This window comes from Tenrec ecaudatus, chromosome 4, assembly GCF_050624435.1.
Source record: "Tenrec ecaudatus isolate mTenEca1 chromosome 4, mTenEca1.hap1, whole genome shotgun sequence".
Classification (NCBI taxonomy): Eukaryota; Metazoa; Chordata; class Mammalia; order Afrosoricida; family Tenrecidae; genus Tenrec; species Tenrec ecaudatus.
Window position 1 is genome coordinate 15,201,452 of NC_134533.1, and position 14,913 is coordinate 15,216,364.

The window sequence follows — 14,913 nt, forward strand, 5'->3', positions numbered from 1 at the left end:
TACTACCACCAATGTGTTATTACTTCAAGCCATGTGAAAAGCCACCAGTGCATTAGTTACAGAGATTGGAATGGTTCATCTTTTCCAGAGATCAAGAGAGGTTGTTGCCTGCTTCCCCAAACTCACCCTACGTCCCCAGATAATCAGGATAATTTGAAAACCTCTTCAGAAAGTTGCAGGCGTGTATAGTGCTCCCTTGTGACGTGAATTGCTCTGTTTTGCTCCATTCTGTTGGGAATTCCAGTTTCAACACAGGTTTTCATGCAGTGTTTGTCTATGAAATAATTTATGCCCTGGTACACATTGTTTGTCGAGCATGTTTAATATTAAAAACAGGCTCACTGTTTTTCTAAGTTACCGAATCCTATTACCAAACAGGGCTTAGTGTGAGTTACACATGTTGCTTTAAAAAATGACAACAAATTCACGTGTCTGACAATAATACTAAATATTTAATCCAGTAGTTTTGTTTTGGGTCTGGGTAGCTTGTGCTCCATATTAATTCATCGTGGTATGTAGCTTCATTTTTCAATTTTTGCACAGGTTTAATTTTGATCCCCATCTGAATGTATTCCTCCTTAAAAGGCATACTATTTTTAATATATTATGTTTAATATATAATTTCCATATAATTCAAGGGGCTTCAAAATGCATGGAAAATGAAATGAAAAGATAGTCGCACTGCCCCATAATGTTTGGAAGTTCTTTGGAAAATCTTCTACAAAAGATATGATTAAAGTTTGTAAAAGGCAAAGATTTCACCTTGACAATGAAGGGAAATGTTGCCCCAGCTCTGGTCTTTTTAATCTCCTCCTATGCAGCAAAGTGATAGACCATGAAAGAGAAGCAAACGTGCACGTGAAGTGTGCTGTTGACAAAGACCACTGAACATCCCCAGGAGTTCAGGAAGAATGAACAAATCAACGTTGGGAATAATTCCACAGGGATGCTCCTGAGAAGCAAGGACGGTAAGGCTTTATCTTCTTTACCTTGGACAAGTCTCCAGAAAAGTACAATCATTAGAGGGCATCCTGTTTATCAAATAGAACGTCAGTGAAAATGAGGGAAAAATTCAATGATATAAATGGAAAGTCTGTGCTATGATGTGCTGAAACATATCAACGATGTTTATGTAAATGGTATGATCGACTGAGCAAAATTTTCTTCTCATACATAAGTTTGTGGTTCAGAGCCAACTCCAGAGATAGTAATTCCAACAACAACAAAGATATAATATCATTTCTAAAAGCAATGAAAGTCGAGCACTACACTAAATGAACGTTTTTCTCTGCTTGTAGATTCTAAGTTCTTTTTTCCCCCAAATGTAAGAAATAAACATATGTAGGAAGCTTCTTTATTCTCTTTTAAGCTGGAGGAATGAGTAACGGTGAAATTTTCCATTCCTTTTCAAAAGCCTGAGAATACCGAGATAACAAAGTTCCTGTAGATCTCAGGAGCGTCGTGACAATGGCAGAAGGAAGAAACAGAACTACTGTTACCAAGTTCATCCTCTTGGGATTCTCTGAATTTCCAAAGCTCACACTCGTCCTCTTTTTAATATTCCTGGGCATCTACCTTCTGACAGTTTTCTGGAACCTAGGTCTTAGCATCTTGATCAAGATAGACTCTCATCTGCACACACCCATGTACTACTTCCTCAACAAACTAGCCTTTGTAGACATATGCTATGTGTCCTCCACGACTCCCAAGATGCTCTCAGACTTCTTCCAGGAGCAGAAATCCATCTCCTTTGTGGGGTGTGCTGCGCAGTACTTCTTCGGCTCTTGCTTTGGTCTGACTGAGAGCTGTCTTCTCGTGTCCATGGCTTATGATCGATATGCTGCCATTTGTAACCCTCTACTTTACACAGCCATCATGTCCCCGACCCTCTGTCTACAGCTGTTCATTGGATCAACTGTAACTGGATCTTTGGGTTCATTAACCCAGCTGTGTGGCTTACTTCAGCTTCATTTCTGTGGGCCAAATATCATTAACCATTTCTACTGTGACCTGCCACAACTACTGAACTTATCTTGTTCTGATACCTTTTACATGGACGTTTTATTTGCTGTGCTGACAGTGGTCTATGGACTGACCTCTGTCCTGGTTATCATGATATCCTATGGTTACATCGTTGCCACCATTCTGAAGATGAGTTCTGCTGAAGGTAGGTCCAAGGCTTTCAACACCTGTGCTTCTCACCTAACAGCAGTGAGTCTTTTCTTTGGCTCAGGCACCTTTGTGTATTTATGCCCCAATTCTGATGATTCTCTTAGCCAAGGCAAGCTGGTCTCTGTTGTCTACACTATAGTGATTCCTATGTTAAACCCATTGATCTATAGTCTGAGAAATAAGGAAATCAAAGATGCCCTCATCAGATGTAAGAGAAGGATTTTCTCCTGACAATAGTATGTAAAGTCTGTGTATTTTATTTCCAAATAAGTAATAAGCAACATGAATCTGAGGTCTTAAAAATATCTTGTGCAATGCCTTTGTGAGGTTGGTAAAAATATTTGCTACATCTGGCTAGATTTTCATCTATGATCTTTTTTAATGAAAGCCTTACTCAGGAAATTTCTTTTCATTTTTTCCCAAAAAATAATATTCTATTTTGTTTTCAACAAACATGGGGACAGCAAAGTAGACTCCCATTTCCAAATTTCTATACAAGTCACTCAGTGGTATTGGCTATTATTTTCACAGTGTGTCAGCATTCTCGTTAATTGCATTCTGTGTTTCATTTCCAGTATTCTAGTTTCCCTACCTGCTTATCTTCTCAGCTTTGCTTTGATTTCCTGATGGTTTTGAGATCAGTCTGCCTTTAGCTTCAGGACAGAATCACATACAACCATGGATGAAAAATGAAGCTCATTACCCTTTGAGTTAATTGTGTATCTGTACGTCAAGAGCTGTCTCCCCTTTCTACTCTGGGGGAGGATTAGACTTCTTCATCCCCATGAGTATAGGTCTTATAGCATGAAATTTTTTGTCAAATGAAACAGGAATGGACATGAAATACATCACTTCTTGGCCAACAGTTTATCTTTGGGCTTTTATCCCTGCTCATCTCTCAATGTTCTCATTAGTTAATGACTCAGTCCCAAGATTGATATGTATTATTATCAATAACTATTTTTGCATTTGGATTGATTGCCAATAAACTATTATGGATATCTATATAGGTAGAAGGTGTCCTTTGGCAAAAATTATTAAAATGTTATCATTCCTCTGTCTTTAAAACTAGCCAGTGAATGTGTAAAAACATTCCAAAACTATTGAAAAGTTGAGGATAGCAATTTTTGTTTGGCAAAATTAAGTGTTTGGTTCAATTGTCCCTTGTGGTAGATCGAAAGGGAGGTTCTATACTTGCTGCTGAAAAGTAAACTTCAGATTTAGATGAAAAGTATGAAAACAGAATGTCTGCAACATGGGTTGGTTGCTGCTGGATGCACTTAACATGATTCTACATAAAGAGGTAAGTCACAAAACAACTGGTCAGTTTGTTGGTAAGACTATAAGAGAAGAAAAATTCCCATAAATCTGAGTGTTTTCAAGTTCATGCAGCACATGAGCCTTGTCATTTCTAACCCCCTGCGTGTTCTGAACGTGAGAAGGACTCAGAGAAAACAAGTGGAACTCAGAATTACAGCAAGGGTCAGTTCAAGGGCGTCGTTTTCATAGGGCATTGTTAGTATCTCTGAACCCAAGCTCATGCTTACTAGATCTTTTAATTGGACAAACTATTTTCGTGGAAAGTCAAGTTAGGGAGAAGGATGTGATTGTCTCATAGGAACCAGTGATGTCCAGTATCATGCACCTGATGGCCATGCTTATTGAACATGGAAGAATGAGAAAAGTAACAATAGGGCAACTATCTGATCACGTGGAGCTGACCAAAGGAAGCTGAAGGATAGCACTGATCTCTCTGTTTTCCATGGGCATCCTTCCCGAAATGCACTTGGTTTAGCTCCTTGGATGACAGTGCCATGGCATCAATCAAGCCATTGTCTGTTGCAGTGAACAATTGGATTACACTTTTTAAAAACTGATTTTATTTCCTTCATGTCTTACACTTCTGCTTGCTCACTTTCACTACCTGGGATGATGCTCACCATTCATAAAGCATTGTCTTAGTTTCCACTTTCTGGGAAACCCAGATTCAATCAGACTAAGACAGGTGACTTTAACACCTGGCATGCAGATGTATCAACGTTACTGTGGTTAAGGTAAGTAATGTTTCTGTGTAAATAAGGTAAATGAGGCACACAGTAATTTTCAATAATTGAAACTGTTTTCCACACAATGACACTTAAAAATATGTTGAGGAAACTTTTGCTAATGACAATGGAAATATTATAAAATGAAAATAGCAGGCTCTGGGTAGACAATTCCCAACTCAGACAATTCTGAGAAAGCTAGGTGACCCCCATGGCAGTCACTCAGGGAACTTTTATCTCCTGCGACTGCGGGAGAACTGTCCTGACAACAGCACGATGTCAAGAGCAGCAGAGTTGCAAAGAAGATGGAACGGACAGCTTGGGAATGTCTCTTCTATCTCTATCAGGTTCCTCTAAGGAACGAATGGAGCGCCAGCACGTGGTGTGGGGGAAATTGTTTATATGCATCTGAGGAACCTAAATTACATCTCTTGGAAATTTCCTTCAGAAAGGGATCCCCACATTTTTTAACATTAATAAATCTTTTTATTGGGGCTCATACAACTCTTATCATAATGCATACATACAGCAATTGAGCAAAGCAACCTTATACATTCGTTGCCCTCATCATTCTCAAAATTCACCTTCCACTTGGGTTCCTGGAATCAGCTCGGTTTCCTTTTTTTCCCCTCACCCTCCCTACCCACTTCCACCTTCCCCCTGCTCCCTTAATAGTTTATAAATAATGATTATATCTTATCTTACATTGCCCGGCATCTCCCCTCACCCGCCTCCCCATTGCCCATCTCCCAGAGAGGAGGTTACACATAGATCTCCAAGATCGGTTCTCCCTTTCTACACCCCCTTCCCTCCCGGTGTCGCCACTCCCACCGCTGCTGTTGAGGGATTCATCCTTCCTAGATTCCCTGTGTTTACAGATCCCTATTGCACCGCTGTACATCCTCTGGTATAACCAGTTCCGCAAGGTAGAATTGGGGTTATGATAATTGGGAGGGAAGGAAGCGTTCAAGAACTAGAGGAAGGTTTTGAGTTTCATTGTTGCTACACTGAACCCTGAGTGACTCATCTCCTCCCCACTACCCATCTGCAAGGGATGCCCAGCTGTCTACAGATGGGCACTAGGTCCCCATCACGCACTCCCCCTCATTCACGGTGATGTAATTCCCACCACCCCCCTGCCTTTGTTGTTTGAGACCTGGGAGTTCCCACTGGTTTCTGAAATCCATACAATAACTTCAACTGAGCTAACTGCCCAGTAGGAACCTAAGATATAACCTTCCCTGCTTGCTGTTAAGAAACAAGATAAGGTCCAGATCCCAGGTGAGGAAATGAAATGGGGCTCGGGGGAAATTAGCTTCCTTGGAAAATATATTGCATGAGGAATAAATATTGAAGATGCTGGAGCAGGACAAATCAGAAAACCAACCCCACTGTTATCAAGTTGATGTCCAACCATAGCAACCAGTGCATCTGCTTCCCTCTGGCTTCTAAGTCTATGAGCTTTCAGAAGCAGATTTTCACATGTTTTCCCAAAGAAAGTCTCTTTTGAGTTCCACCTGCTGACCTACCTTTTTGTTTAACCAACAACAACTCAGTGCCCTTGAGTCATTGCCAACTCATAACAATGCTGTAGGGCAGGGTAGAACTGCTCCTGTGGGTTTCCAGGACTAACTCTTTACAGGAGTAAGAAGGCCAGCCTTTGTATGAAGGAGCGCCTGGTAGTTTTGAACTGCTGACCTTGCGGCTAGCCACCCACTGCATAACGACTACACCCAAGTCTCTTGGACCTTTTCGGGTAACAGCCCTGCTTTTAACCATCATCCCACCATGCCTATCCAGGGTTGATTGGTTGTGAAGTGCTGTGTAGTCAGTTCCACCTCATGGAGACTCTGAACAACAGAACTAAACACAGCCTGTTCCTTAGGGATGCCTAGTTTTTGGTTGTGATGAAATTATGCATCACTAAAGGCTCCAAGGCCATTTCAAATTTAATTTTCCTCCTTTTGATTTTTTAAGCCACTCAGACCACTAAAGAGATGTAAGGGTTAAGAAATCTGGAGTGAGTTTAAAAAAAAAAAGAAATATACTATGCACACACAGAGAACCCATCTAAAGAAATGAAATCAACAACCTAGCAACACAATGCCTGTGGGGTTGTAGGTTATGGCTGGGCTTCTGTGCTAGTTAAGGTTTATTGTACCAACCTGACCGATAAACACATGGGATTAATTGAAGGGCAGACCAATAAACAGCTCAGTGAGCCTCGCCTTTCTTGTTCTCTGGTGTCTCTTGTTCTCTGATGGTCAGTCCGGTGTGTGGTTGCATCAGCTAGTTCTCTGCCTCAGCTGGCAAGGCTCAGTTCCTACGAAACATCCCTGAGATGAAGCTACACAGACCTACCATGATGCATCCCTGGGTGCTGGAGAAACAGTGTGGAGACTCCAGCCAGCGCTGAGGTGCTTACAACACGCTCATTGATTTGGCCTTCCTCCTGCATTTGGTGTTGTATTGGATATGTTTTGTGAGTTTGAGGAGGGCTTTGTAGATTGGTATTAGACATATGGGCTAATGTTTGGACTGGACTGGTTAGGATGCATTCCTAATGTATAACTTACCTTTTATATAAAACTCTCTTATATATATCTGAGTTTCTGTGGATTTGTTTCTCTAGTCTACCCAGACTAGCACAGCTGAAACGGTAATATCAGCAGTTCAAATCTACCAGCCATCTCACGAAAGAAAGATGAGGTTGTAATTTCCATAAATAGTTTCAGTCCGGCAGACCCACAAGGGCAGTTTCATCTTATCCTATAAAGTCACTATGAACGGATTTGACTAGATGGCAGTGAGGTTTTTGTTTTTCTTCTGAGGGATGAGTGACTATCTGAAAGAGGAAGCATTCTATTCACACAAAATGTCACCTTCTCGAAACTCACCAGGGCAGTTCTGTACAATAGGGTCACTGTGAGTATATTCAGTGGCAGTGGGTTCAGTTGTAGTTTGAGCATTCCACCTCCCGTATCTACCGCCATCTGGTGGATACATGTATAACAGTATGAGTCCTAAGAAAACGGACCATCCCAGCAACCTCTGCACCAAAGATCCCTCAGGACACCTGTCCCCACTAATAGTATCAACATTCATATTGCCTCAGAATCATTTCATTCAAAATGCTTTTCGTTACCGATAACACCTAGTTTTGCAAAAAATTAAAGCATAAATATTTTTAGTCTGAAACAAAATTCAAGTTCAGGACCATAAAGTCAACTCTGGCTCAGAGCCATGAGAGTAATGAGAGTGGCCCTTTTGGCTTCCCAGAACTCCACAGGAGAAGAACGCTTCCTGGTTCAATCATGGAGCAACTGGTGGTTTTGAACTGCTGACCTGAGGTTAGCATCACAACATGTAACTCACCACCACGGTTCCTGTGTAGAAAGAGTGAGATGTAGAATGTGTTTGAGTCACAGAGACACTCAAACATGAGGCCGTTTCACTATTTGGAGAGTCGATGCTGCCCTTTCTTCCGTGGGCTCTTTGGCATTGCCGCCAGAGCAGCAGCAACACAGCAAAGAGACAGGAAACGATCTGACCACCTGTGGAAGCCCCTGCAGGAGAACCTGCACATGAGCACTCGGATAGCTGCTCGCTCTGTGTTCTAAGAACTAAAACCACTCAACATTTTGTCTCGATTCAAAATAGTCCTGTTTCTGTGGTGATGTGACATTGCCTAGCGTGACTCTTCTGTCCCCAGTGTTGACCCCTCGGATGGGAAAAAGCAAAAAAGCTATGTTGTTGCTGTTAGGTGCCGTGAAGTCGGTTCTGACCCGCTGTGACCCACAGCACAGCAGAATGAAACGTTGCCCTGTCCTGCACCACCCTCCCAGTTGTTCCTCTGCTTGAGCCCATGATTGCAGCCACTGTGTCAATCCATCTCCTTAGGGGCCTTTCTCTTTGTCACGGCCCCTCTACTTTGCCGAACATGATTTCCTTCCCCAAGGACTGGGCTCTCTGACAACACATGCAAAGTGTGTAAACTGAAATCTCGCCATCCTCACTTCTGGGAGCACACTGGCTGTATTATTCCCAGGCCCTGTTAGCAGTCCACAGTACTTTCAATCTGCTTCTCCAGCACCACAGCTGAAATGCATCAATTCTCCTTTGGTCTCATTTAGTCAATGTGCAAGTTTCACATGCATATGAAGTAACTGAAATCACTATCGCTTGGGTCAAGCACATCTTAATCCTCAAAGTAGCGTCCTTGCTCGTCCACACTCTAAAGAAGTCTTATGCAGTAGCTTATCCAATGCGATGTATTCTTTGATGTTCTGACTACGGCTTTCAGTGGATCCAAGCAAGACAAAATCCTTAAGGACTTAAATCTTTTCTGCACTGATCATGCTGGTACCTATTCGACCAGTGGCGAGGATTTGGGACTTTTTTACATTGAGTTGTCATTCACATTGGAGACCTCAATCCTTGATCTTCATCAGCAAGTGCATCAAGTCCTCCTCATGTTCAACCAGCAAAGTTGTGTCATTTGCAAATCTCAGATTGCTAATAAGCCTCACTCTCATTCATCACATCATCCAGCTTCTCTGAGTATTTGTTCTCCACACAAACTGAATACGTATGGTAAGAAGCTGGTACCCTGAGGTGCACCTTTCTTGAGTTTAGACCATGCAAGACTCCCGTGTTCCGTTCGCACAACTGCCTCTTGATTCGGGTATAAGCTCTGGGTGAGCACCATGAAGTGTTCTGGAATTCTCACCCCTCCTGAGGTTACCCACAGTTTGTTGTGATCCACACACAGTCAAATTCCTTGGCATAGTCAACAAACAAAGGTAAACATGTCCCTAGTGTTCTCTGCTTTGAGCCAAAATTCACCTGACAGCAGCTTTGATATTCCCTGTTCTATGCCCTCTCTAGTCTGACCTGAACCTCTGGCAGCTCCCTATCAATATATTGCTGCAAACATTGCTGGATGATCTGCAGAAAAATTTTTCAATCAATTTATTAAATATTCTCCACAAAGATTTTGAACACATTCATTAGATTCCTTTCCAGATAGTGCATGTTTTTGTGATGCTACCACAAAAGTAGGTTTTTGCTGTGCTTTTTGTTTTGAGTGTTTACGAAAATCTAGTTGACTATTGCATTCAAAGTCACTGTCAAGAAGTCAATTCTGACTCATAACCACCTGTGTGTCTGGGGAAGCTAGAGAAACAAATCCAGAGACACTCATATGTGTGTAATAGAGAATTTTATATCACAGAGTAACTGTATATTAAGAAAATATCCCAGCCCAGTCCAGATCAAGTCAATGAGTCCAATATTGGTCCATATGTCCCATGTCAGTCAGTAATATCCTCTTCAGACTCACGCAACAGATGCAATTATGCTGAATGCAGGAAGATCACAGGCCAGTGGGTGCAAAGTCATGTGGCTGTTGTGGTCATGGAAGTATCTCAGCATTGGCGTGGGTGTCCATGTGTGCTTGGCTTCCAGATCCCGGGCTCTGGTTCCACCAGGGGTCTCCATGTGGCTTGTCAGAAGGAAGACAAGCAGAGTGTGTGTGTCCTGCCTCCAAGAAGGAAAACAGGAGTTTCCAGAAGTCTCAGGAGAACATAGAGGCCTCATTTGCTATGACTATTTGACAGACTAGAGTCTACCCCTTTGCAAGTTGATGGATTATGTAACTGCCACACCACCCCTATCGGCTGAGACTATAAATCTTTACAGGACCAGAAAGCTTCGTCTTAAAATCCCAAAGCCAGGCTACACTCGCTGATTATCTCTTTTATTTTTACTTTGTTCTTTATAGAGAATCATATAATCTGTGAATAATGACAGCATTGGTACTATATTCCTTAGAATTTTATTTTACTTTTTTATCCTGTTGCCTGTGATCCACCACACAGTGAAGAATAACAGTGAAGAAAGCCAGGATTTTAGTCACAAGGAAATCTTTCCTTACTTCACTATGAATGACTCGGCTAATATAAAATTTTTTAGTCAACCTCTATCATATGAAGAAATTTTTCTTTCTTCCCTTATTTCATGAAAGTATTAGAGTCCTCCATGACCACGGTTGCTATGTCTTTTTTTGTGTGTGCTATATTTTCCTTAGTCTTGTAGAATCTATTTATGAATGAGACTAATTTATAGATTTCCTTTTTGAGGGTCTCAATTTTAGGTTTAATAGCATAATCATGCCCCAAGTTTTAAGTTTTCAGTGCTCCTTCAGCTCTTGGCTGTGACAAAGTTTGTAGATGATTACAATTAGTTGTTCCTAGAAACCTCTGTAACTGAAGTGCCTTTGTGGTGTGGTTTTAGAATTATTTACTCAGCTATTTAAGTTTTCACTAGAAAGACCAGCCTTTCTACTCCTATAGTCATAGTCTCAGAAACTCACAGGGATGATTCTATCCTGTCCTAGAGGGTCACATGGACTCATTGGCAGTAAGTTTGTTTTTCAGGTTTAAGTTTTCACTGTTCTAATAAATCATTTTTTGCCAATATATAGTTTCTCAGTACTTAAAAAATTCCTGACATCATTTTCTTTCTTTTGAAAAATCATTTTATTGGGTGCTCTTACAACTCATAACATTCCTTACATCAATTGTATCAAGCATATTTGTAGATATGTTGCTATCATCATTTCGAAAACATTTTCTACATGAGCCCTTGGTATAAGCTTCTCTTTTTTCCCTCCCCTCCTTTTCCATCTTCATGAATCCTTGATCCATTATATGCTGTTATCATTATTTCATATCTTACTCTGTTCATTGTCTCCCTTCACCTACATTTGTGTTATTCATCCCCTTGGGGTAGGAGGGCCTATATATCCAATCTTGTTATGAGTTCCCCATTTCTGCCTCCTCCCTCTCCCCTACGATCCCTCTCCCCTCTTCATATTGCTATTTCCACTACTGTTCCTGGGGGAATTATCTGTCTTGAATTCCATGTGTTGAGAACTCTAATACATAATAGTGTGTTTCTCCGGTCTAACCAGATTTGTAAGGTAGACCTGGATCATGGTAGTGGGGGACGGGGAGGAAGCTTTTAAGAACTAGAGGAATGATATGTGATTCATTGGTGCTATACTACTCTTAATTGAATCATTCCTTTCTTATAACTCTTCCATCAGGTTGATATTCAATTGTTTTAAGATGGGATTTCAGTCTCCACTCCAGCCCACCTTGTTCAAATTGAAATAGTTGTTTGTTTTGGATTTTTGATACCTGATACCAGTTCCTGTAGACCTCCTGATCACACAGGCTGGTATGCTTCTTCCATGTGGGTTATTTGCTTCTTGCAAGATGGCTATTTTTTAAACCTCAAGCCTTTAAGATTCCAGATGCTATATGTTTTGATAGTTGGGCACCATCTGCTCTCCTCATCATATTTATTTATGCACCTATTTTGTCTTCAGTGATTGTGTTGAGAAGGTGCATATCAAAGAGTTCCAGGTTATCAGAACAAAGTGCTCTTAGGTTAAGGGAGGCCTGAGAAGAGGCCAAAGTTCATCTGCTATCTTAATACTTAACATAAATATATGTACATTGGCCTCTTTGCCTTTCATTATAAATCAATAAATTAGATATATGTACCTATGTTGATACCTGTATAAACAAATTTTCCCTATTTCTTTCCTCTATTTCCTTTTACCTTCTTTCTAGCCCACTATCATGCTTACCCTCCATTCAGCTCTCAGATGCATTGCTCTTGATCAAACCCCACCTGGCAATATATGCCCTCCTTACCATCAAGTTTAGATCTCAGTTGTTCCCTTATCTCTGAGTTTTTGCTCCCCAACTCCTGCTCTCCACCCCTTCACTCCCATGTCTCCCAAGAACTGCCAGTCCCATTGTTTTTTCCTCGGGATTGTTCATCCTGCCTTTCTGATATAGATGGACATAGGGCAAAAAACAAATAAATAAGCAAACAAATAAAGACAAAACAACATAACAAATCTGTTGACCCTTATGTACGCTTTCTGATCAAGTCTGATGAGGTTCCAAGCCCTGTCCCCCAAGTCAGAAGTTTATTTTTAACATTGCCCTGGGATTTGGTTACTTTGCTCCCCTTGTTGTGCTGTTGCACTCCCTTTGCATCTCACCCCGCTCTGCAAGGGACAGACAGGGCACACTTTTTGCACAATGTCTCCAGTGCTGTTTACTGTAGTGCTATAGGTCAGTGAGGGAACGTTGTGTCTCATGATGTGGCCGGTCCTATAGTCCTCTCTGTACATAGGCTACTCTGAGCAGGGATGTTGTCCACAGGGCTTGGTGGGTGATGATGAGGTTCTCTCTCCCACTTAGTGTGCTCCCATGTGTTCTGGACAGAGCTGCCTCTCTCCCTGGGCTCCATATTCAGTGCTGACCTCTGCATTGCTTTCTTCTAGGAGGAGAGTCAACAGAGCTCACCATGGGCCTGGCCCTGTTATCCTCTGTTAGTTCACTGATTCATGCCCATATATTGCCTGCAAGTCTTGCTGCTCTGGGGTGGGGCCTGGTCCCTCTCTCCCATTCCTGAAGAGACATACACAATACCCTCCCCATGTGTGTATTAGTTTCCTGCTCCACATCACCCTTGTTCCCCCCTTATATTCTATGGATTTCCCTTATTTTATATATATATATATATATATATATATATATATATATATATATATATTCCCAGATATGTATGTGGGTCTTCTGTTAGATTATCCACCTAGATGGGCCTGTTATCATAGTTCCCTGAGTTCTACCTCCTTGAATGTTTCCTTAATTTTTACTCACTTTCTATTTAATAGACATGATGTCCTGTGTAATGCTTATACTTTCTTATAGATATGGCAAAGATAAGCAAGGTATAGTAAGGTAGAATTGACAAAATTTCTGTCATAATGTGCCCCAAAATAACAGTGATCATAAAAATGTTGCAGGACAGAACAACATTTTATTCTGTTATGCATAGGTTTCAAGACAAAATGTGTTCATAAGCAAATGTGGTGAAGAAAGCTGATGGTGCATGGCTACTAAATAATATAGTGTCTGGGGTCTTACAGGTTTGAAGATAAACAAGTGGCCATGTAACTGGGAAGCAGCAAGGCCCACATTGAATAAGCACACCAACTATATGATCATGAGGTGCTGACAGGATCAGGTATCAGGCATCAGAAAACCCAAAACAAGCAATCATATCAATGTGAACCAGAGGGTGCAGAATGGAGACCCAAAGTCCATCCATAGATAATTGGACATCCCCTCACAAGGGTCACTAGGAAGGGATGATCCAGTCACGGTGCAGTACAGCACTGATGAAATATACACCATTCTTCTATTCTTTAATACTCCCTACCCTCCCACCTCACTATCATGACCCCAAGTCTACCTTACAAATCCGGTTATACTAGACCATGTACACTGGTACAGATAAGAGCTCTCAACACATGGAATCCAAGGCAGATAAAACCCTTAGGAAAAATAATGGGAGTAGTGGTATCATGAGGGTAGGGGCAAGGTGGGTATAGAAAAGGTGGACCAGATCACAGAGATCGATGTATCTACCCAGACCCCACGGAGACAAACAGCAGAAACATGAGTGAAGAGAGACAGTTATTATTGTTAGATATGAAAGTAATAATTTATCAAAATTTCATGGGGTAGGGTAGGGAAAAAGTGAGGTGATACCAAGGGTTCAAACAGAAAGAATATGTTTTGAAAAGGATGATGCAACACATGTGTACAAGAGCTTGACACAATGGATGTATGGATCATTATAAGAGCTGCAAGAGCCCCCAATAAAATGATTTTTAAAATCTAGGCAGTGGGTGTGGACAAACTTGTAATTGAAAAATGGAAGATAAAAATTCAAATTTGGTGAAATAAAGCATTTGGAGCAAATGTCCCTTGAAATATCTTGAAAATGATGTTGTCTAAGCAATGTTGTAGAGTAAATTTTGTATTGACATTAAAAATGAGAAAATAGAGTTGGATGCTGTTGGATACATTTAACAAAGTTCTGTAGAGAAGGAGTTAGTCAGAAAGGAACTGGCATGCTTGCAAGTAAAAATGAAAGAATATAAAAAAATCAAGAAATTTGGGAATTTTCAGAGTTAGTACATGAAAATTGTTGACACTTCTATGTTGCTAGAACTTCTAAAATTTTGAAGGACTCAGAGCAAAGAGGTCAATTAAAAGTAGCATTGAAACAGGTATCAAATCTAGGATGTGACCATTATATTTCATTGCTTAGATCTCTAGTGAGTTTAAGGTGATGTTAAATAAACTCACTGCCATTGAATCAATGCCAACTCACCGTGACGATAAAGCACATGGAAAACTGTCTTTATGGGCTTCTGAGACAGCAGCTCTTTACTAGAGTAGGAAGCCTCATCTTTCAACCTTGGAAGAGTTAGTGGTTTCAAACTTCTGACCTGGTGGTTAGCAGCTCAACTCACAACCACTGTTCTACCAGGGCTCCTGGATGCTTAATAGCTACTTTAAATAGAACAAAGTAGTTGATGGAAAATGAAGTTAGTGCTGTGGGATATGATTCTCCAATAGGAATCTGATTGTGTCCACAATCATCCACTTGATGCTCATACTTATTTGACATGGAAGGATAAGGAAAGTCAAATGTGGCACAGAGTTGACCAATGTGAAGTTGATCAAAAGCAGTTGATATATGACACTTCTTCCTTTACTTTTCCTGGGCATATTGTCATGAAATACACCATGTAGCTTTT

General features: G+C 41.0%; 1 protein-coding gene across 1 annotated transcript; it reads left to right on the forward strand.

Annotated features, from left to right (window-relative positions):
• Positions 1-1,467: 1,467 nt before the first annotated feature.
• LOC142446302 (olfactory receptor 5AN6-like) lies at positions 1,468-2,403 on the forward strand. Its single transcript, XM_075548068.1, has one exon. It carries the CDS (start codon positions 1,468-1,470, stop codon positions 2,401-2,403), a length of 936 nt encoding a protein of 311 aa, XP_075404183.1.
• Positions 2,404-14,913: the final 12,510 nt, after the last annotated feature.